Below are 21,484 nucleotides of genomic sequence, written 5' to 3' on the forward strand. Positions count from 1 at the left end.
TAATTTGCAGCGCCATAACCATCTTAGAACCACAGTGGAGGGCACAGTGCTGAGCGTGTGTCATTTATGGGGTCTGGGGCAGTACTTTAAATGGGTATGTCCAGTTCGGTACTAAGTGCCTGCGCTTTTTTAAGTTGAAAGGGAGCGTACCTGCAGTTCACAGCACTGCCGCAATGCATTTATTGGGAGAGTACCAGCACTTACCAGCAGCAAACAAGGACTAAATATCAAGTATCCGCACTTCTATATTTCCATTGAAAGCACGGGTCTTTTTGGCCCAGAACAAGACCGAGATTGGCAATAAAGAAGAAGCGAAAGATGGGAAATCTGAGAGAACGCAGCAATGACCAGGACACTTGTGCACAGTCTAAAGGCGTGATAGCAAATGGGCAAGGGTAGTGCCAGCGTTTTGGGCAATTGTCATAACAGCCATACATATATAATAGGTTGGCCAATAACTTGGGTGTCACCCGATCAGTGACTGGATACTAGGGGCGTTTTTTTCCATTGAGTAGACAAGGCAGAAGCGAAGGAGGAGAGTGGGTTTTCCCCAAAGAGACATACAAAGGGTCACACATCCCCTCTTAGAGTTGCCGGGCAGCTAACACATAGAGATCCCTCAGCGGAATCGGAGTAGTTGGGGTTAAGGGAAGTGCACAGTTGATGGCACTTTTGGCCACAGAGGAGAATAGGCACTTCCAATTGTTCATGGTATCCACTTACAAACGTGAGGTCACTAGGAAAAGCTGTGGATTAAAAAAAAAAAAATAACAAAGGGGAAAGCATAATACACACCCCAGTGGGAGTTCTGGTGTATGTCTAGCAAGCAAGAGAAACTTTGAAGTCCACTGATCGATACTCTGGTGAGCAGCACAGGAAGGATTATGGCCTAAAACGCCTCTTTTTCATGTAAAGCTTAGAGGGGTGCGTGGTCTACCTTTCTTCAAAGAGGGGTCCATGGTCCACGTATTTCAGAGACGTATGCAGTAAGTAAGTGCTATGGCATTTGAAATTACTCCCTTTAGATTTGAGCTTCTCCCAAGTGGCAACAGATTGCTGCTTATATCCAACAAACCGATGGACGCCCAGCCTAATGATGGGAACAGGGCGGGCTAAGCCAGCACAGGGCAGGGTCCTGTAGCAAAACCCAGAAGTCCCGCCGAGGCCGGGCAGGGCGGTGACAGATTAGGGCAGCAGTCACATCACATAGGGCCCCCCTGATGGCCTTTCTGAATAGGCCTGGGCTACTACTAACAAGCTGCTGGCAGCCCTCAAAGACTTGCGGGCCGACGCGGCATGGCACCCGGATGTGTGGATCACCCACCTAAGTGGTAAGGATATAGCCAGGATCAAAAAAAAAAATACTACCCTACACGAAGTATAGAAAAACCTCACGGATACAGCAAGGGTGCTCGGGAACACTGCAACAGTCTGGGCAGAGCTGATCGATAGGCACAAATAGTGCTGGGCGGATTCTCAAAAAGCAGTCTAAGTCCCGTACGAAACTGAACCTCGCATTGGGGAAAATTCTGCAGAACCAAGGGTCTGGCGACGGGCAGGCACGGGCTCATCCACAGGGGTCGCCCGGAATTCTATAGAGGAAGTTCACCTGTCGAATAAAGGCAGAGGTGTGTTTGGAGCAGCCTTTTTGGGCACCATATGGTCAGAAAGTGGCAAGTGACAGAGCATAGGGCGTAGATGGGGGAGGGGAGCCGCAGGGAGACAGAAGCCTCCCTGACGGCGTGGCGAAGAACTACGCTGATATCGGTTGGTACGGAAGCACACCGGAGGGCGGTGTGCCAGAATAGGTCCACTCACCTTCAGATGCCGCACGGCTGGGTGAGTTGGCCTAAGGACAAGTGTGTAGGACCACCCACTCTGGGATGCCTCACGGCTGGGTAACTTGGCCTACCGAATGGGGGGGGGGGGTAGGAAATGGAGACGGCGCTCGCCGCTCAGCCCCCGCCGGACGGCAGGGCACAAAGTAGTCGGACAAGGTAGCGAGACAGCCTAACTCCGGGACAGAAAGCTACTCCCTTCCCGCGCAAATGGGGCGCAAAAATTCAACCTACCAAAGAAAAACGACCCAGAAGGGCCAAGAGACAATACCAAGGAAGTTTGTGATGACATGGCATGATGCAAAGTATATAGGTGTTTCCTTGTATTCCTAATAAACTGCGGCCAACAAATGACCACCACAAGACAAACATGTGTGTTGGCTTTTCTGGTCAGGATAAGGGATCCAGTATGGGGGTATACAAGACATACAGGAGGGAGTGGGGCAGAGTGCGAGGGTTATGTTTTCGCCTCATCGATCAGGGCGCTCGTTAACTCTGAGGCGTGACAGTCAGCTGCGAATAAAATGCTTCTCAAGCCCCTACTTTACAATAAAAGGGGCCGCCATGCTTGGATGAAGGGTGCTGTCATTTTACTAACCACAAATGTAGGTAAAATGGAGTCGGATGCTAATTGAAACAGCATGAATGATGTGTAATCATTGTGATCATATTGTGGCCCTTGTGATTTGTGTGCACTGGTGATCGTTCTGAGGCGCTGCCACAAATAAGCAGTGTGAGGAGCAGAAGATACAGAGCAGTCTGACGGGCAGGTGATACATAACAGTGTGAGAAGCTGGCAATGGTTGACTGTGAGAATGTCCACGGGTGGGCAGAGTGAGATGCAGGCACTGGTGGGCCGCAAGACCAGCGGCCGCTGGTGGGCCCAGAGCCCAGCGGGCACTGGTGGGCCCAGAGATCAGTGGGCACTGGTAGGCCCCGAGACCAGCAGGCACTGGTGGCCCCAAGACCAGCGGGCACTGGTTGGCGTCAAGGCCAACTGGCACTGGTGGGCCCCAGACCAAGGGGCACTGGTGGGCCCAATACCAGCAGGCACTGGTGGGCCCTAAGGCCAGCGGGCACTGGTGGGCCCCAATACCAGCTGGCGGAACCCAAGACCAGCAAGCACTGGAGGGCCGCAAGACCAGCGGGCACTGGTGGGCCCCAAGACCAGGGGGCACTGGTGGGCCCCAAGACCAGGGGGCACTGGTGGGCCCCAAGACCAGGGGGCACTGGTGGGCCCCAAGACCAACGGGCGCTGGTGGGCCCCAAGACCAACGGGCACTGGTGGGCCCCAAGACCAGCGGGCACTGGTGGGCCCCAAGACCAGCGGGCACTGGTGAGCCCCTAGACTTGTGAAGTCAATGATGTGACCCTAATAAAGTAAACACAAAACAAATAGTATTTCTTTTGACCTTTGCACAAAACAAGTGCACCACGTCAGCAGGAAATCTCGGTGCGTCATCATACTTTGGAGCAGGTGTTCAAATGTGGTATATAAGGGAGGCAGCCATATCAGATTTTCAAAATATTCACTCACTATGCAAATTATTCTCTTATGTATTTCATGCAAACTTAACAAACAAGTTACTTACCTTCGGTAACGCCTTATCTAATAGAGACAATATCTAGCCACAACCTCCTTGGTTGTGTCCAAACAGATTTAAAAACAGTTTTCCTCAATGACATGACTCCTACATACCAAAAAAGGTTTGACAAAAAAAATCCTGTCAAAACACGACATAGGGTAGCTCTCTCCATGGATCACTGCTTGACTGGCACAGAAAGAAAAGAACTGACGGTAGCGTGCCAAGGTGACACCTATATAGATGATGCAGACGTCACTTCTGATGCGGACGACAGCACGTGGAACCAGCCAACACCAACTGGCGGCGCGCGGGGTAATGCTTGAAGAAAAATCTTCTAGATCCAGTTTGACGCCTGGGGAATTCAAAGGTAATGAATCTGCGGCTAGATGTCTCTATCAGATTTTCAAACTTAGCCTGAAAATCTGGCATGGCTACAACCCTCAATGACCATTGCTGGACAGCCCTATTTTATAGGCATACCTCCTGTGTTCTTTAGGAGCCTTGAATCAAGGCAACTTTTTTGCCAATTCTCACACTCACTGAAGCAACAATCAACATAAAGACCAGTGAACCTAGGAAGCTAATATACTTTAGAAAAGCCATATGAAAGACATGAGCTTTTCTAAGGAGAAAAGAGTAGGTTATTCAAATTATGTTAAAACATTAGCCACTCTAGGCATTTTTGACCTTTAGAAGAGCACGACTTATGGTGACACACTTCAAAAGGCAGGAGACATCCTAGAATGAATCTGTCTCACTGTCCGAGAGCAAGACTATTCAGGATTACTAAGTAAGCTATAAAGGGCAATGTGGTTGTGCAGACAGCTGTATAAATTTGGCAGACACCACACAATTAACCATATTAAAAAAACATACCAGTTGATTGGAAAAACTTCTTCCATTTATCAGCTCTCCCATCCGATCCTCCGCCTGGAGCTCAGCCATTTTTTTCTGACTATACATCAAAAATGCACCTTGCCGTGATGCACGCACAGGATTCTTGGCTCTCCACCGCTTGATGAGTCTGAAATGTTCATTCGCCTGCTCGGGAGTCATTTTGGCCAAAACTTCATCTAAGTGCTTAGACATTTTTATCACCTAGTAAACAGATCCAAAGAATGAATGATGTTGTTAATAGTCGAAACAGTAGATAGCATACGCAAAGTGAAAAGAAATGTATTAACAACCTGAAATGTATTTTCCTGCAAAAAATGAATGCTTGGTTCCACATAAATACCAAAAAGAAAGGTCTCATTACATTTGGAGCTACTTAAATCTGAATATCTTATTATATAGGTTAATAAAAGACAATTACAATTTTATTCACATTAAAAGTAAAAAAAAAAAAAAAAAAAGATAGGAGACCCATTAAATCAATGGCCAGTCTTAGGAAAACAAAACAAAGACTTTAACCTAGTAACTGCTGCAGACACAAGTCACACTTTTTTTGGTTGCGTGGCCCGAGAAGATGGCCGAGTAGACGTGCCCGAGCGGAGTTCCTGCCCCAAAGTACAATATCCTGTTGAATCCTGCTGGAACCAATATCCAAACCCAGTGCTGCTCGACGTGTGACTGCACCTCCAACAACTTTCCTGTCAGACGGTCATACACAGCTGCTGCATTTTTGAGCTCCAAAAAGTTAGAAGAGAGACGGAATGTGGCGAGCTGATACGGTAATGGCGTTGCCTGCCTATTGTTGCAGTAGGCACTGATCCGGGGGTTGGCGGCGTGAATTTAACCCCGACTCGGACTATGGAGTTGTAGGCTGCGGATCCAGCGGAGGGCTGCACAGCGATGACCAGCGGCACCTGCACGGAGGACTGGTGATTTATTTAATGGGCGGCAGCCCTCTGGGGCTGGAGGCCCGGGATTGTGAGCCCCTGACTGCGGTGCGCCCGACGACAGATCAGGGCAGGGAAAAAGTGCCACTTGAGCTGGTAATAATTGGAGACAAAACAAAAGAAGAAAACGAGGCCACGGCCTCTCACCCGCGAGAGGTGGGACTGGAGGTGCGAAGAGGGCCTGGGCCAGGTTGTGATCGAGTGGGATGGCCCTCCTGCTGTGTGGCAGGGAGGACTCCATGGCCGGACTATAAATGGAGGGACACCCATTCAGAGCCGAGGTGTAGAGGGAGCACTCGCAAAGTCCAAAGAGGAGCTGCCCCAATGCCCTAGAACAGCTGAGAACCCCAGAGACAGCCAGGTCGCAAGGACCAGGAAGTCAAAACCCGTCGTAAGCCAGCCGGAAAGACCGGCCGCTTTCAATTCCGACCGGCTACATCATAATCAACCGGTCAGAATGGAAACTGACTATGTCGGTCGTAAGACCTCTGACCAAAATCGCCATTGGGCCCTAAATGTCCCCCCTCAGTTGATTTGCAAGATAGTGGACCATAGGAAGTGACGGGCCTCTAATGAACCACTTACGAGCAAAGCAATCACGGAACACTTACAATCACCAACAATGAAACAGTGACCGAGTTGTTTCATGTCAAGGTCAATCATGTTAATTTCCCAGTTCAGACACATCAGGGATCGTCTGAAGGTCACATGAATTTTTCCATAAATTGAATGAGCTCACAAGAATCCCAACTCTGGTTGGACTGTAATCTAAGGTGCATGGCTGGACACAAAAACGTTGTTGCCTGAATCATAACAAATTGCCTAGCGAAGTGAACATGAAGGTAAAAAAATAAAATACTGCTTTCCTGAAATTCCCCGAAAAAGGCAGACTACAGGGCAGCAGGGTGTGTCAAGAGGAGAATGGATCAACTGAGTATCCATTTGAATAGCGAACCCATGAGAAAAGTCAGAATCAAGTGTACGTCCTACTGTAGAACAACAAATGGCATGGGCTGAAACATATACAGCACACCTTTCAGGACACCAACTATTAGGGGAGATGCGAAGAGAGAAAGGGAGGTAAACAAAGGCAGGCAGTGAAGCTAAATATGCCTTTACACTATAAATCACCAAACCACGTTGAGCGGGGTAAATCGCAAAGCACAGAATGTCAGATACACAAGTTTCAAAAGAATTTGGCCCACAGTCTGGCACCAAGAGACAAACTTGTCTCAACACACGCTATTTCTGGCAGTAGGCTGAAAGTGCGTAATTAGTACCACTTTAGCTCCACGCGTGCAGATGAAGCATTGGAGGAGTGTGGTGGTGGACATGACCATCCTACAGACTAAAGCATATCTACTCTGTAATGGAGAAGAACAGGAGGCCAAATACTAAGTTCCAACAGACTGTCGTACAAAATCCTCGCATACTTACTGTACAGCCTTCGAGATTAGTGGACTGCACGGAAGACATAAATCAGGCCCTGTGAGTCATAAGTAGATCTGAGAAAGACACATGGTGGGAAATGTAGAGCACGGAGCAGATGGTATTTCGTGTTCAGAACCATGGCAAACAAGTTCTTGCAGGGAAGCTCAACCTGGGTAAAGGTCACACCCATCACATCAGGGTAGAACTTCTATCAGGATCTTCTACAGACACGTTTACATTGATAATGCCTACCCGATAACCCGCGACATGGAAACAAAATACATACATCATAACCCACTTTCCCAAACACAAGGTCCCACAGAATAGGGTCCCGAGGCTATCATGAACGATGATATAGTGTATGGCGGTAAGGTCATTTCAAACAAACGCCAACAGCTGAAGCGGCCGACTTTGAAGCTGGGGAGTGGCTCAAACGTCCTATGATTCTGGACAAACCACTTAATCTTCCCGTGCGCAGAAATGAATGTGTCCATCTGTAATGCAACTGATGCTCATGTAAAGTGCTCTGATACCTCCAGGTCGAACTGACGCTATATAAAACTGAAGGGAAAAAAAACATGACCCGAGATGGAAGGAAAAATACCTTGAGTGCTAGGAGAACAGCTATCAACTCCAGACCTCTGATGTGCATGTTTTGTCCTGCTGCTGTCTCGTACCATCATCTCCCCTGGTTGAGCGCCCAGGTCAAAAAGTCCTCCATAACAGTGGCCTAGAATTACGGAGGACATAAGGGACAACCCACTGTGAGGTTGGAGGGACACAACCACCAATTGAGGTCTGCAAATCAGATTGGAAGATCCTCAAGCAAGGGGAGAGACACCAGTGATGTTGAAGCAACTGCTGTCTGATGCACTAATAGAAGTACCTCATGCTACACGAACCGGATGGCACAAGAAGGATGCACGAGGTCATTACGCCCAGCATGTAGTAAACCTTAACAAGCATTTACAATGCAATGGTTTTGCCTTTGTTAAAGTTAGAGCTATTGCCATTGCTCTTGACATTATTTTTATTTATGTTTTTTTAACATAAATAAATGGCATTGTCATTTACAATGCCACTAGCTTTATCTATCGCAAATGACACACACAAACACACACAGAGCCGCCCCACACACACCCCCACACAGAGCCCCGCACACACAGCCCCCCACACACACAGCCACACAGAGCCCTCCACACACACAGCCACACAGAGCCCTCCACACACACAGCCACACAAAGCTTCCTACACACACAGCCACACAGAGCCCTCCACACACACCAACACAGCACAAGCAGGCAACAGGGGCAGACGGAGGCACAAGCATGCAACAGGGGCAGACGGAGGCACAAGCAGGCAACAGGGGCAGACGGAGGCACAAGCAGGCAACAGGGGCACACAGAGGCACAAGCAGGCAACAGGGGCACACAGAGGCACAAGCAGGCAACAGGGGCCCACAGAGGCACAAGCAGGCAACAGGGGCCCACAGAGGCACAAGCAGGCAACAGGGGCCCACAGAGGCACAAGCAGACAACAGGGGCACACAGAGGCACAAGCGGGCAACAGGGGCACAAGGAGGCACAAGCGGGCAACAGGGGCACAAGCAGGCAACAGGGGCACGAAAACGGAGACACAAGCAGGCAACAGGGGCAGGTGGAGAAAACACAATTTTCAACAGCCCACTTGGCTCTGCAACAGTTGCCTTTGAAAAGCAATACGGCGTAATGGGCATGATCAAATCCCGTCCCCTGCATAAAAAAAAACAACAGCCTGAGGCGACTGCTAACACAGATGTAGTACAAGGCATTACACGGCAAGGGTGCTGCTGCCGGCAATTATCCTGGTATTTAAACAAATCTCTCTCTCTCACACACAGAGCCGCCCCACACACACCCCCACACAGAGCCCCGCACACACAGCCACACAGAGCCCCCCACACACACAGCCACACAGAGCCCTCCACACACACAGCCACACAAAGCTTCCTACACACACAGCCACACAGAGCCCTCCACACACACCAACAGCACAAGCAGGCAACAGGGGCAGACGGAGGCACAAGCAGGCAACAGGGGCAGACAGAGGCACAAGCAGGCAACAGGGGCAGACAGAGGCACAAGCAGGCAACAGGGGCAGACAGAGGCACAAGCAGGCAACAGGGGCACACAGAGGCACAAGCAGGCAACAGGGGCACACAGAGGCACAAGCAGGCAACAGGGGCACACAGAGGCACAAGCAGGCAACAGGGGCACACAGAGGCACAAGCAGGCAACAGGGGCACACAGAGGCACAAGCAGGCAACAGGGGCACACAGAGGCACAAGCAGGCAACAGGGGCACACAGAGGCACAAGCAGGCAACAGGGGCACACAGAGGCACAAGCAGGCAACAGGGGCACACAGAGGCACAAGCAGGGGCACACAGAGGCACAAGCAGGCAACTGGGGCACACAGAGGCACAAGCAGGGGCACACAGAGGCACAAGCAGGCAACAGGGGCGGGCACACAGAGGCACAAGCAGACAACAGGGGCACACAGAGGCACAAGCAGGGGCACACAGAGGCACAAGCAGGCAACAGGGGCACACAGAGGCACAAGCAGGCAACAGGGGCACACAGAGGCACAAGCAGACAACAGGGGCACACAGAGGCACAAGCAGACAACAGGGGCACACACGTAGTGAGTTTCAGAAATGGAGAATAGCGCAGCAATTGCAGACGCCTGAAATTGACACTACTCTCTAGCACGATATGTGCACGGTTTTACCGAATGGACATTTTTAACTAAACGCTATTGCCACCACTCCCGCATTACACCATTAGCACCAAACTTGTGACCTCCACTCAGGCGCGAAGTGGGTTCTGTACCTGATTTACGATTAAAATCCGCGTTGGGACGAGCATGCGCTGTTGCTCCAGCCAACACGGTTGCATGAATAACATCCTTCTGTTTCGCTTTTCCATAATCATAAACATTGCATCAATTCCCTCGTAATATTAGATTGGAAGCGTTGCACTATTTGCAAATGCAGTCCTGTGGAGACGGGAACGTTATGAAGAACTGTGGGTCCAGGACAATGGCCTATGTTGCCTACATTTGATGGGGGAAACGAAGCACAGTGGAAAGTTGGTTGTATATTTCCTGTAAAGTTTCTCCTATGCATATATTAAGCAAAACTGTTGAACATGTCTATACATTATCCACATTAGTTTATTTTTAGGCGAAGAACCATCCACTGTAGCTTTTTCCTTGATAGCAAACTGAAAACAATACAAACAAATGAGCAAGAATGAAAGAACAGATGGCCTTGCTCACAGGTAATGTCGCCAACAACTAATAGGATTCAATAAGCCAATCTCATTTTTTTAAAAAGGCAATTAAGACAGTAGTTCAGTGGTGAAAGTGGCTGTCTTTCCTCCTCTTCTAAAAGCCAACATATGCTTCAGCTAGGAAGATAATGCTTATAACTGTGTGCAATTCGCCATTCTCTGCTCACATATTAGATGCGCAGGACTATTCACTGGCTGCTCTGCGTGCCCAGCCCCGCCTGCGGTGGGGGCTGCTGTGAGAACGGCCCGGCTCATGGCTGGCTGGCGGTGGAAAGAACAATGTTTCAAACGTCACATATAGCAATCTGAAACCCAGGCAGCTATGGTTTTATATAGCGCAAACATGAAACCTGAATCAGAGCGCCTTACATTACACAAATACACCTTTCATTTTTGCAATGACTCACAGGATGTTTAGCGTCGATACCGAGGCTCGAACCCACATCCCCGGTTCGTCTAGCGTGAAAATGAATCATGAATCAGATCGCCTTAGATAGCACCAGCTACCGCCAGCAAGCCTCAGAAAGGGGGGGGGGGCAATCGGCCCCCACGGACACATGGCTCAACCTCTTTGGGCTCGGAGAGCAGCTCTCACCAGCGTCGCTCCCCTAACACCCAAGCTCGTTATTCGAGCTGCATAAAACTCGCGATCGATAGCCCAGCCTCCCTCAGCTGTAGAGAGGGCGGCGATGTGGTCCGAAAGGAATGAGTGGGAAGCAGGGGAGGTACTGTCGATAGACGATGGGGGGCTATGGACGGAAGTCTTATTTTACCGCACACTTTAACGCTTAATAATGCTCTTCCGTGTATGAAGACACGAGCCCTTAAAATAGACACATTAATTGGAAAATGCACCCATGTGTAGGAAAACAAACATTACTTACGCAGTTAATTACAGCTGAGGACGGAGCACTGTCAGGTCCGCGGGGGCTCGGGGTTGTGTTGTTTCTGTAGCTGGCCTCGGCTGAGCAACAGAGCAAGAGCTGGAAATGCCAGTTCTGCGAAAAGTGGACGGGAGCGCGGGGGCGCTGCGGGGAGGAGGAGACTGGAGGCCGGCGACGGAGACTGCAGGGGACGGGAGGGGAGACGGAAGGCAGAGAGAGGGAGAGGGCGGAGAGCTGGGCCCCGGAGACAACCATCCGGCTGACGGGAGCGCGGGGGGCGCTGCGGGGAGGAGGAGACTGGAGGCCGGCGACGGAGACTGCAGGGGACTGGGAGCGAGTGGAGAGCGGCAGGTTGGAGAGGCACTTCTCCGGTCTCCCCGCGGGCGCCGCCATAGTGCTTGCCGTCTTCCTCTCCTTCTTCCCCCGGGCTGCGGGGGGCGGGCACTTCCGGCCGGCCGCGCTAGGATTGGCCGGCCGGCCAGTCACGGGGCAGGAGAGACGCAGAAGTGCCGGCAATGCCGGACCAGACACGGGGGCGTTCCCGGCGTCGCGTGACGTCGGCAAAAGCCAAAGAATGTCGGGAACGCCCCCGTGTCTGGTCCGGCATTGACGGACAGGCCCTCTCGTCCAATGGCAAGGCTCCGTTTACGGAGCCAGCCAATCAATGACGAGGGCCGAGCCAAAGCCACAATACTGTTCTCATCTGGTTTTCGCCTGCGCCGAAAAAGATGCGCAGAGCGCATCTTTTTGGCGAGGCAAAACCTAAAAACTAGAATCAGAGTTGAAGTACAAAACTTCAGGATCATATCCAGAATGTCTGAGATCTTCCAAAGCAAAGAAAAAGCACTTATGCAAGTAAAGTCCTGGATGAACGTCAGTGTCTGAGCAAGGTCAAGGTAGGACTTCTGCAGGTCACTGGCGTCCCAGCCAATGAGACGTTATCAGGGTGCCCCCAGGTGGTTTGAAAGTAGTGCAGGGAAATCTTCCTTCACCAGCCAAACTGCCAAATAGAGAAACATATTGACTTTTGAAATTTTCTGCCGTCACAGATAGCACTCCGCCAGCTGAGAAACGGGAGAAGACCTTTTCTACGCTGGAGTTTCACAGCGGTAGGTTTACAACGCAGTTTTTACAACGCAAGTCGTTTCAACAAATTGCGCTGGCGGGCGCTGCAAGCTAAGGAATAGTACGATTTACTATCCAACACCTTCCCTACTGTACGTAGACTGGTGCTGGGAGTAGTAAATCATACTGTCCCTAAGTCCAGCGCCCTCCTGCAAAAGTCGTTGAAACAACTTGCATTGTAAAACCCACGTTGTAAGATACCACGATCAACATGATCGCGTTGTATCATCATACATTCCCGAGACACACCCCTTAAATAGTAAACCAATAATAAGGCTGGGAGTGGGAAAGTGGGAGCAAACCACCAATTAAAAGGAGTGCGAAAGTAGTCACACACATGGGTGGCAAGATTCAAGACAGCTACCATGCCAATTTGAAAGAACAAAGGGGAAGCAAGACTTGGTAGTAAGAAGATCGCATATGCAAAAAAAAAAACCCAGAAGCACCTCAAGAAGAAATACAGGACCAGGAGTGACTAAAGGCAATGGTGTATAGAATCCGTGGTTGTTCGAGCCTGACATCAAAGAGTCAAGAAAATGAGAAGTGAGGTCTACAAGGCTATGACGAGAAAACAAACTCTTCCAATACGACACAAAATCTGACTTGCAATAGGACTCCAAATCTATACACAAGAGGGCATCTTTGAAAACAATGGCCCCAGAAAATTGCATTCATAAAACATGCACTGCATCCCCAAAAGCTGAAGCTCAAAGTCCAGATGTGCAGAATCCCACCAGCCTAGCAGGGATGCTTATTCCACTAACACAGACTTTCATGTGCCTGCTACCAAAGGAGACATTGTCCCTACTTTTGCATTTCCAGAAAGACACACTGTCTCTATGCCAGGAGTATGGTAAGGTAATCTGAGATCTGGATCATTCTCCTCAGAAGGCGGAGATGAGATTAGATCACATTGAAAATATTGTGTCATAACAGTCACATCAGTGGAATTAGCAAGCAGCCAAACTAAACACTCTTGAAATAAAGCAGAGAGAACTGTTCAATAAACTCTAGGACATCAAAAATCGTTCCAGAAGGAACAATATCAGCATAAGAGGCATCAATAAGGACATTAATCATGGAGATCTGGAAGCTCATACATAAGCCCTCTTCAGACACCTCCTTCAATATCTTGACGATGACATCTGCTTAGATTATACCCATAGTGTTCCCTCCTTATCAACAGCAACAGAATCTGGCTCCTACCATAATGACACAACTACGTTACTTTACAGAAAGGAAAGTATCATATTGGCAGCTCACAAGCAAAAACCACTGAATGTCAGGGGAGACAATCTCAATTTTCCTGGACGTCTCTGCTAACACTAGTGTCAAGCATAGAGTTCAAAGACTCCCTGCTTGCGACAGGAAAACGTCCCATATCAGAGGGGTTACCCATTTAGATGACACTTTTGATACAGGTAAAGCAGCACATGGTGAAGGAATTAAATGAAGAGATAGAAAATCTATGAATCAACAAAGTAGAAGAAAAATAAAAAGAGATTGAGATTGCTCAATTAAAGAATACACGAGGAGAATGGCAAACCCAGAGATAGAGCAGAGAACATAAAAAGACAAAAATAACATGCCATCAGCAAGAGAAAGCAGGCTGTCATCTGAAGTGACCAGCATCAGATACCCTAACTCCTCAAGTCAAAGGCAAATTCAAGGTTCAGTCCAGACACGTGCATCGAAGCTAGAATGAGACTTTGGTTATACTATTATCAGTAAGACTCAAACGAAAGATCTCTAAAAAAACAGACTGACAATCAAGAAGGCTAGTCATTAACAAAACAAGTTTGGAACCATTGTGTGATCAAGGGGGCCTCAACTGCAAGACAAAAGCTGATCGGCTAACATGGTCGAGCAGGGCCTGGGTGCCTTACACAGACGCTGGCATTCCAATGACTATGATGACTATTTGGACTAACATGGTCACTGTGGTAAAATAATTAAAAGTGAGGAAGCAACGCCAGTCACAACAGATGAAGTTTTTTGTTGATGTTATAATGGGTTACATTTTTTTTCATAGTGTGCAGTTAAGGCATAAGATCTTTAATAAAGGCAACGAGGGGAAAAATATGAGCAAACTAAAGGAAATATTAGGCGGAAAGAGCAGCTACACTTTCAACAGAAAGCAAAAAATATACCAGGTAAGTAAAAGCCATAGAAACTACACCAGGAAAGAATTTCAATTATGCTGGCATAAACTGCGTGATTGTGAGGTTTCAAGTTACACTTGTTTTGCAAAATGTTTGAAATTACGCCATTACACCATATCGCTCAGTTATGCCACAACATTACAGCATGGGAACAAAGCAAATGACAAGAGCATGAGTGGCTGTCATTTGCACCACTTGCATTTGCGGCACTATAATTTTTATAAACACAAAATTCATTCTTAAAAGCAAAATGGATGCACAGATGTATTTCGCACTAAAATACAGCGTTAAATGCCAGATTTTGCATTACGCGTAATTTTTGTAAAATTTCCCAAAATTATGCAAATACAATAGCAAATTACAGAAATGTTGTGCAGTTGTGAAAAAAAAATTACAGAAATGTTGCACATACCTACTAGAAACCCCCGAAAAGGGAAACTATTAACCCAAACGCATTACAGCTATAAAGAGTGGTATCCTTCCTCTTCACCCTTTAAATGTTATTTGGGGATCCGTGCGAGAATAGCACCTACCCACTAACCACATCAGGCTAATTTATTCCCCATTTATTGCTGGCAGCTATGCTAGTAACAGCACATCTGGAAACTCCAGACCAATACATCAATACATCTGTGGAGGGGAAAGGTATAGAATATAATTTCTAAGGAAAAAACAAATTTCCTCAGTATGAATTAGTTTGAGAGAGTCTGGATTCCATATAAAACTCATATTCAATCACTTATATCTCTCTTGGGAGGAGGTGAGCATCTATGTCCCACATAATGCATCACTTATTATGCAAAATGTCTACATCGTCTGAAAGTACAGAAGAAGAACGCTGCCAATCTGATTCTTAGAATGCCTGCAAGACTCAAATAGAACAAGCACTGGCGTTGCCAATAGGTTTCGCATTTGGAAAGTTGGAGCTATTGGTTTTGTAAATGACATTTTATATTTATATATTGTTATTGACAATGCCAATAACGATATATAAATATAAAATGTCATTTACAAAACCAATAGCTCCAACTTTCCAAATGCGAAACCTATTGGCAACGCCAGTGCTTGTCTTTCTTTTGAACTGTGTACAATGAACGTGTTCAGTCTTTTGTGCCAATGTTCGTTTTTTAAATAATTGTATGATTTTCAACATGAACGTTTGAGTGCCATTGCGCTCAAATTTAACATCAGTATATAATTGTTATGGCTTTGCGCATTTACATTGACATCGCGCTTGTCTTGTCAAATTTTACATCGCGCTTTTTGTCTTATGACGTTATTATGAACCTTTGCGTGATTACAAACGTTTGCATGCTCAAATGTAACACCAGTATATAATTGTTATGGCTTTGCGCATAAACTCTTGTCTTGTCAAATTTGAGCAATGCTGGCAAAGGGCCGGAGGGAAGCCGGATGGGGGCGGGAGAGCCTGGTGGGGGGCGGGAATGCGAGCGAGGGGAGGAGAAGTGTGGCAGGTGGAGTAGGGAGATGCGCAGAGGGAAGCCGGATGGGGCGGGAGAGCCTGGTGGTGGGGGGGCGGGAATGCGAGCGAGGGGAGGAGAAGTGTGGCAGGCGGATTAGGGAGATGCGCGTGCTTGTGTGGTCACGTGACCCGCTTTTGTGGTCACGTGACTCACATGCACTGTGAAAAAAACGCAGTGGTTTGACGAGGCGATGGAGCACTTGAATTCTCGCCTATTACATTCGCAAGCGAATGATAATAGGCGAAACCTAAAAATTCAAATTACACTACAAAGAGATGTATACAAAAGATGAATACAATCAATATGAAATCCTACTTCAGATTTTGAAAATAAATTATGCAAGTCAAGCATCCCTGTAACTCCAAAATACATTTGTTAAAAAAAGATAAGACCAAATGCAGCACTGCAAACTGGTAGTGCTGGACAAAAAAAAAATGAAGTGGAGGTAATGCTTATGAACTAGGTAGATCGGCAGATGAAATTAGGCGTACTGGAGATGCAAGTATGAATCCAAGCCGGTGCACTCATAGTTAAAAGAATCAGTCATGGACAGCATCCTGGATTTGCCCTGACAGACAAAGACGTACACAACTCTCAAGTCCAGATTGGCCCTGGAGCTCCTGTCCTTCTTGGGTCCAGGAAGTAGAAGGAATAACATCTTGTGCCCATCTCCTACATAGACAAAATTTGCATGTGGCTTTTTTCAGCAACACCTGTACTTCCACTTCCAAGCATAAGGATACAAGATTTTCTGAAGTAGTAAAGAAAAAGAGGACGTAAACCTTGTGGAACTGAAGCACCCAAAAAACCTTCTCAGTTGGCTCCCAGTGGCCCAAAAATGTGACAGAAAATCAATGCAGCTTTGAGGCAGCTACACCAGTGAAACAACGGAGTCTGCAGTTGCTATAGTTTAAATCCACCATCTACCAGAAAAGAAGTGGGGTTTACACCAACTAAGAGGATTGCTGGGAACGTTGACACTTGGAAAAGTAGCAAAAGCAATGATATCGCTGATGGAACTGTTTTACCTGGGAGGTCAGTCCTAGTGAGGGCGCAGGAGCACATCTGTTCTGGAAGCACTAGAAGGACCAGTCTGCTTTCTTTCAATTTTCTCACCATTCAACAGCAATCTATTAAGGAAGCCTGAATGCCGCCAGAACATTCAATGGGGTGTATCAAGGATTGGTTACCCAAGGTAACAGAACAGTAATGGAGAGCGTCACAATGCTGGCTCAGTCTAGTCCACATTTCAGAATCAGTAGTACCAAGGCCATCTTTAATAAACTCAGAAAATGGACGTTTAATATGATCTGGAAGGCTAATTATAACCATCTTCACCATTTCGCATAGGACGTGAACATACCATCCAAGGAGGTATGTTGCACTGGTGGGTGTAGAGCCACACAGCCAAAAGCATAGTTTTGCACCTTAGAAATCGAATTGTTTGGACTCAAGTTCAAGCTATGGTGTAAGCAAAGCATTTGGACTCCATTTTGCAGAATGTTTTTGAACAACCAGGCAATCAGGAGAAGAATGAGTCAACAACAATTACAGATCAGAAGGCATGGACCTGTGGCGTCAATCAATCCGCCTGTTAACTGCTGGGCCATAAAAGTGTTTTTCCCCGAGGAGCCAGAACCCTTTCTAATAGAACATTGTTGAAAGGTAGAACGGATCCTTGAGCTGCCAAAGACAGCTGCAGGATTTTAGTAAGGATGTTAGATTCGTGCTCCAAAGACGAAAGGGACAATTCAAGCAGCTCCACTGCTTTATGCACAACGACCAGGACCAAATAACCTGCCCGAGAAATAGGGCCTAAAGCACAAAGAGTATTATAAGAAGAGATCACTGCAATTTTGAAGGTCTAGTATCTGTGATAAAGAGAAAGGAAATAAACCTCTGAATCATCTACCTCTATGCATCTAAAACCGAAGTTGGGCATGTCAATTGTATCAAAATCAGGGTAGAATATTTAGTCCATATGTACAAACCGACTAGGATCTGGGTAGACGGTCAGCAACTAGTGATAGCTGGACCGGACAGGTCAGTAAGTGCCATCAATCATGTCATGCTTTTAGACAGATTTAACTAAGAAGGGGGGTTATACCCAATGAAATCCACAAGGGACCTGGGTGCTATACGGTGTATAAAAGAAGGGTCCCTGTAGAAGTATATAAATTTGCTTATTTATTACAAAAATTCAAAGTGGTAAAAATACAAAATCACTGTCAATTGATCAAAATGAATAAACCATATAATTTGGTACATAGAGTGCCCCAGAAAAAGAAAAGGGAGTGGGATAGCGTGATGCTGTGAAGGAGAAGGACAGTGAGGAAGTAAAGTTGGTGACAACTTATTTTTATCGAAATTAATTCAAAATACAATACATTTTCAAGGCTTCAGATCCCTGAGCCGAAATAGGGGATCATAACATCTCCCCAATGCTTTAAATAATTTCTGTTGACACAGAGGTATTCAAAATAATGCGGGCGTGTCAACTGAAGGAAGATAATGAGGTAGCCGTCGACGTTTCGACCCCACGCTACAATGGTAGGCGTATTAAAAGCCTTACATCGGGGTCTTCATCAGGACAGGGTAAACAACAAGGGTGCACTACAGTATCTAAAAGTAAAGACAATATGAAGTATGAATTGGGGGCAAACATTCAATGTAAATTTACCGTAGTGAGCGGTAAACATAATACTAATACTATTACCATGGCTATTTAGAAGCAAAAATGCAAACAATATGCCTTATTGTGAATATTACTTCTTTAGGCCGAGAAATTTATCACAACTCAAGTGCAAATTATAACAATTACTAACAACTCATACACAACCTATAATTGGTGTCTCACTTCAATGTATTTAAGTCGACAAACATAATCACAGGATTCCTGACTCAGCCAGGGGGAAACCAAACTGTCCAATAAAATACTTTTGAATTCCATAGAGTAAAAGCGGTTAGACTTTAGGTGAGAGGAGAGGGTTGGTTTGACTCAGGATGACATAGTGGTGTCAGTTAAGTACATATTCTGGCATGGCTAGAATTGAGAATAACACAAGGGAAAGCTATATTGTATTTAAAATGATCCACGTAGCGGAATGGCCATACATTTCTACATGGTAAAGTAATTGACTACATTGTAACAAAGAACCCGTACCTGCTCAGAGCGAGCAAGGGACAGGACTGTATCCAGATCAGCCCCGTGTGTCCATGAGGTGATATCTGTGGACAGGGGGAGGACTTATCAGTATGTGAACCATGACTTCAAAGTATAAATTGCCACATCGTGTGTGGGTTAGAGCTTACCTATATGCCCGTGAGGGCTAACTCCAAACGTAGTCTTGTCTAATCAAATGGGCCGTCGCTCAAGATCGCTTTAATCTTGCCGATTCTGTGTTTGGCGGGAAATTATGTAGCCATTGGAATGTCTCTGTGGGCAGGGGGAGTGTTGTTAGATTCATCGCTATTTTAAAATTGGAGAATACAACCTCGTGTGTGTGCTCAGGCTTACCTATACAGGCCGTGCGGGCGAACAATATCCAAATCCCCGTCTTGTAACGTTTCTAAACAAGGTGGGCCGAGCGGCGGTGCGTCGCTGTGGATCGCATCAGTCTTGCCGCCTCTGTGAGTGAGAGGTACTGATTGAAAACCAACCAACTCGGGGACAAAGGAGCATGTGGTAGCGTCTATGGGAAGGGAGTCTTACCTTCTCTGTGATTAACACGGAGCTCGGAGTGGACATCATCCCAGCTTACCGACTGCGAGCAAGTGGGCGTGTAATGTTTGAAGAGTTAATGAAAACAGAGGAGGGACGATAAATCCGGATCGTTGCTAGTGGCAACCAAATGCTCTCGGGGCTTTTCCGGGTTGTTTAGTAAAATAAACGACCGCAATACCGCGGTGAAAGGCGAGCCACTTATCCAAGTATGCCCATAATGTCATACGTGCACTGACAGCCACGATATTAGCAGAGAAGAGTCACTGTGTTATATAATAATAACGTGCAAATCCAATATGTTTTACAAAACCACATATAAATAGATGCACCTCTCAAACATGAGGGTGAAGATCTATACATACATATGACACAGAATGATTTATAAAAATTGTCTAAATTCTGAAATGGAGATGTCTTTCCTTAGTGCGAGGTCAACAGATGTTGTCATTTTTAAAAATAAAAAGTGCCACAATTCTGTACTTTCAAAATTGGAGACATTCGGACAGTGTAATTATCCTATGCTCAGGACCCTCTCACAGGAGGGTCAAAAGCAATTCATTATCAGTACAATATAATGTTACAAATCAAATGCATCAGCGACCAAAACTGGCTAACTGGGCATGGCTGCTCTCTGATTCATTTAGACCATTTTGAATCGTGTCCAAAATTGTCATCCATTTGGATTCTCTAAGGGTTAGAATTCGTGCAATGTCCCCACCCCTAGGGCCCAGATTGATTTTCTCAAGTACTAACCATCTTAAGGTATCCGGGGTGTGGCCTTTCAAAGTGCAATGATCTACTAGGGGGGCACCTTGTACTCTGCATCTGATTCTACTGCCATGTTGTAGAATACGGGCTTTGACCTTTTGCTGGGTCTGGCCTACATAAGCTAAGTCACATGGACACTTGATCCAATAAATCACATTCGAGGAGTTACAATTGGTATGTGATTTTAACGTGTAGGTTTTTCCTCTGTAGGTCAAGTCTTTTGTCTGAATTGTGGTTGCACATGCCGTGCATGATCCACACCTAGTGTGTCCCATAACCGGAGGAAAATGCCATAATGTCTGGATGGTAGGTTGCGAAGGTATCGGAAGAAATGATTGCACAACCTGATCCCTGATATTGCGTGCTCTCTTAAAGGAATGTAATGGTGGTGCTTGTTGTCCAATATCATCTGCTACTAGCCGCCAATGTTTATTAATTATTTTCTTGATGTCATTGCTGCGGGTGGAAAATGTGGTAACACAAATGACACGTTCACCAGCTCGATCCTCTTTGCTTTCACTATTTAATAGGTATTCTCGGGGGCTGTACCAGGCTCTTTTTCGTGCACGTTTCACTAGACGTGTGGGGTAGCCTCGTGCTGTCAGTCGATCTGTCATGTTCTGCGATTCCACCATGTAGTTCTCTTTGGAGGAGCAATTGCGTCGAATTCTAAGGAATTGGCCCACAGGGAGGTTATCACGTAATCCCCTGGGGTGATGGCTATTATATTCAAGTAATGAATTCCGCTCGGTGGGTTTACGGTACAGGGTTGTTTCCAGTAATTTGGTCTCAAGATTGACAAAGATAGTAATGTCCAGAAACGCAATTTTTTCTTTATTGGCTTCAAGGGTGAACTGGATGTCAGTGCTTTGTGTATTCAGCCAAACATGGAATGACGTGAGATCATCTTTGGTGCCCTTCCATAGGCACAGCACATCATCAATAAATCGGACCCACATGGTCAGGTGGTGTCCGAATGGGTTCATATCACTGAAGATGATTCGATTCTCGTAATCGTCCATGTATAGTATTGCCAAGTTGGGGGCAAAGGTCGCCCCCATCGCCACTCCCTTGATTTGGAGAAAGAACTCGTGTTGGAACATAAATTTTTTTTTCATCATAGCTATTCTTAAAAGTTCGATGATGAAATAGGTGGGTACTGGGACTGGAGCCGTCCTCGTGTCAAGGGCCTTCTCCATGACCGCGATGGCATCAAGCTGCGGAATGCTGGTGTACAATGACACTATGTCACAGGTGACTAACAATTCGGTGTCTGGGTCGAATGGTCTGTGGTCTATCAGATTGATGACC

The 21,484-nt window shown here is 46.7% G+C and overlaps 1 protein-coding gene across 1 annotated transcript in view; it reads right to left on the reverse strand.

Moving 5' to 3' along the window:
• POLR1A (RNA polymerase I subunit A) overlaps positions 1–21,484 on the reverse strand; it is a 565,818-nt gene that overhangs the window by 197,631 nt on the left and 346,703 nt on the right. The window contains exon 23 of the mRNA XM_086964251.1: positions 4,301–4,522. Coding sequence (XP_086820377.1) covers positions 4,301–4,522 — 222 coding nt within the window. The remainder of the gene's footprint in view (positions 1–4,300; positions 4,523–21,484) is intronic.

Source organism: Lissotriton vulgaris, chromosome 3_2 (assembly GCF_964263255.1).
Source record: "Lissotriton vulgaris chromosome 3_2, aLisVul1.2, whole genome shotgun sequence".
Lineage (NCBI taxonomy): Eukaryota > Metazoa > Chordata > Amphibia > Caudata > Salamandridae > Lissotriton > Lissotriton vulgaris.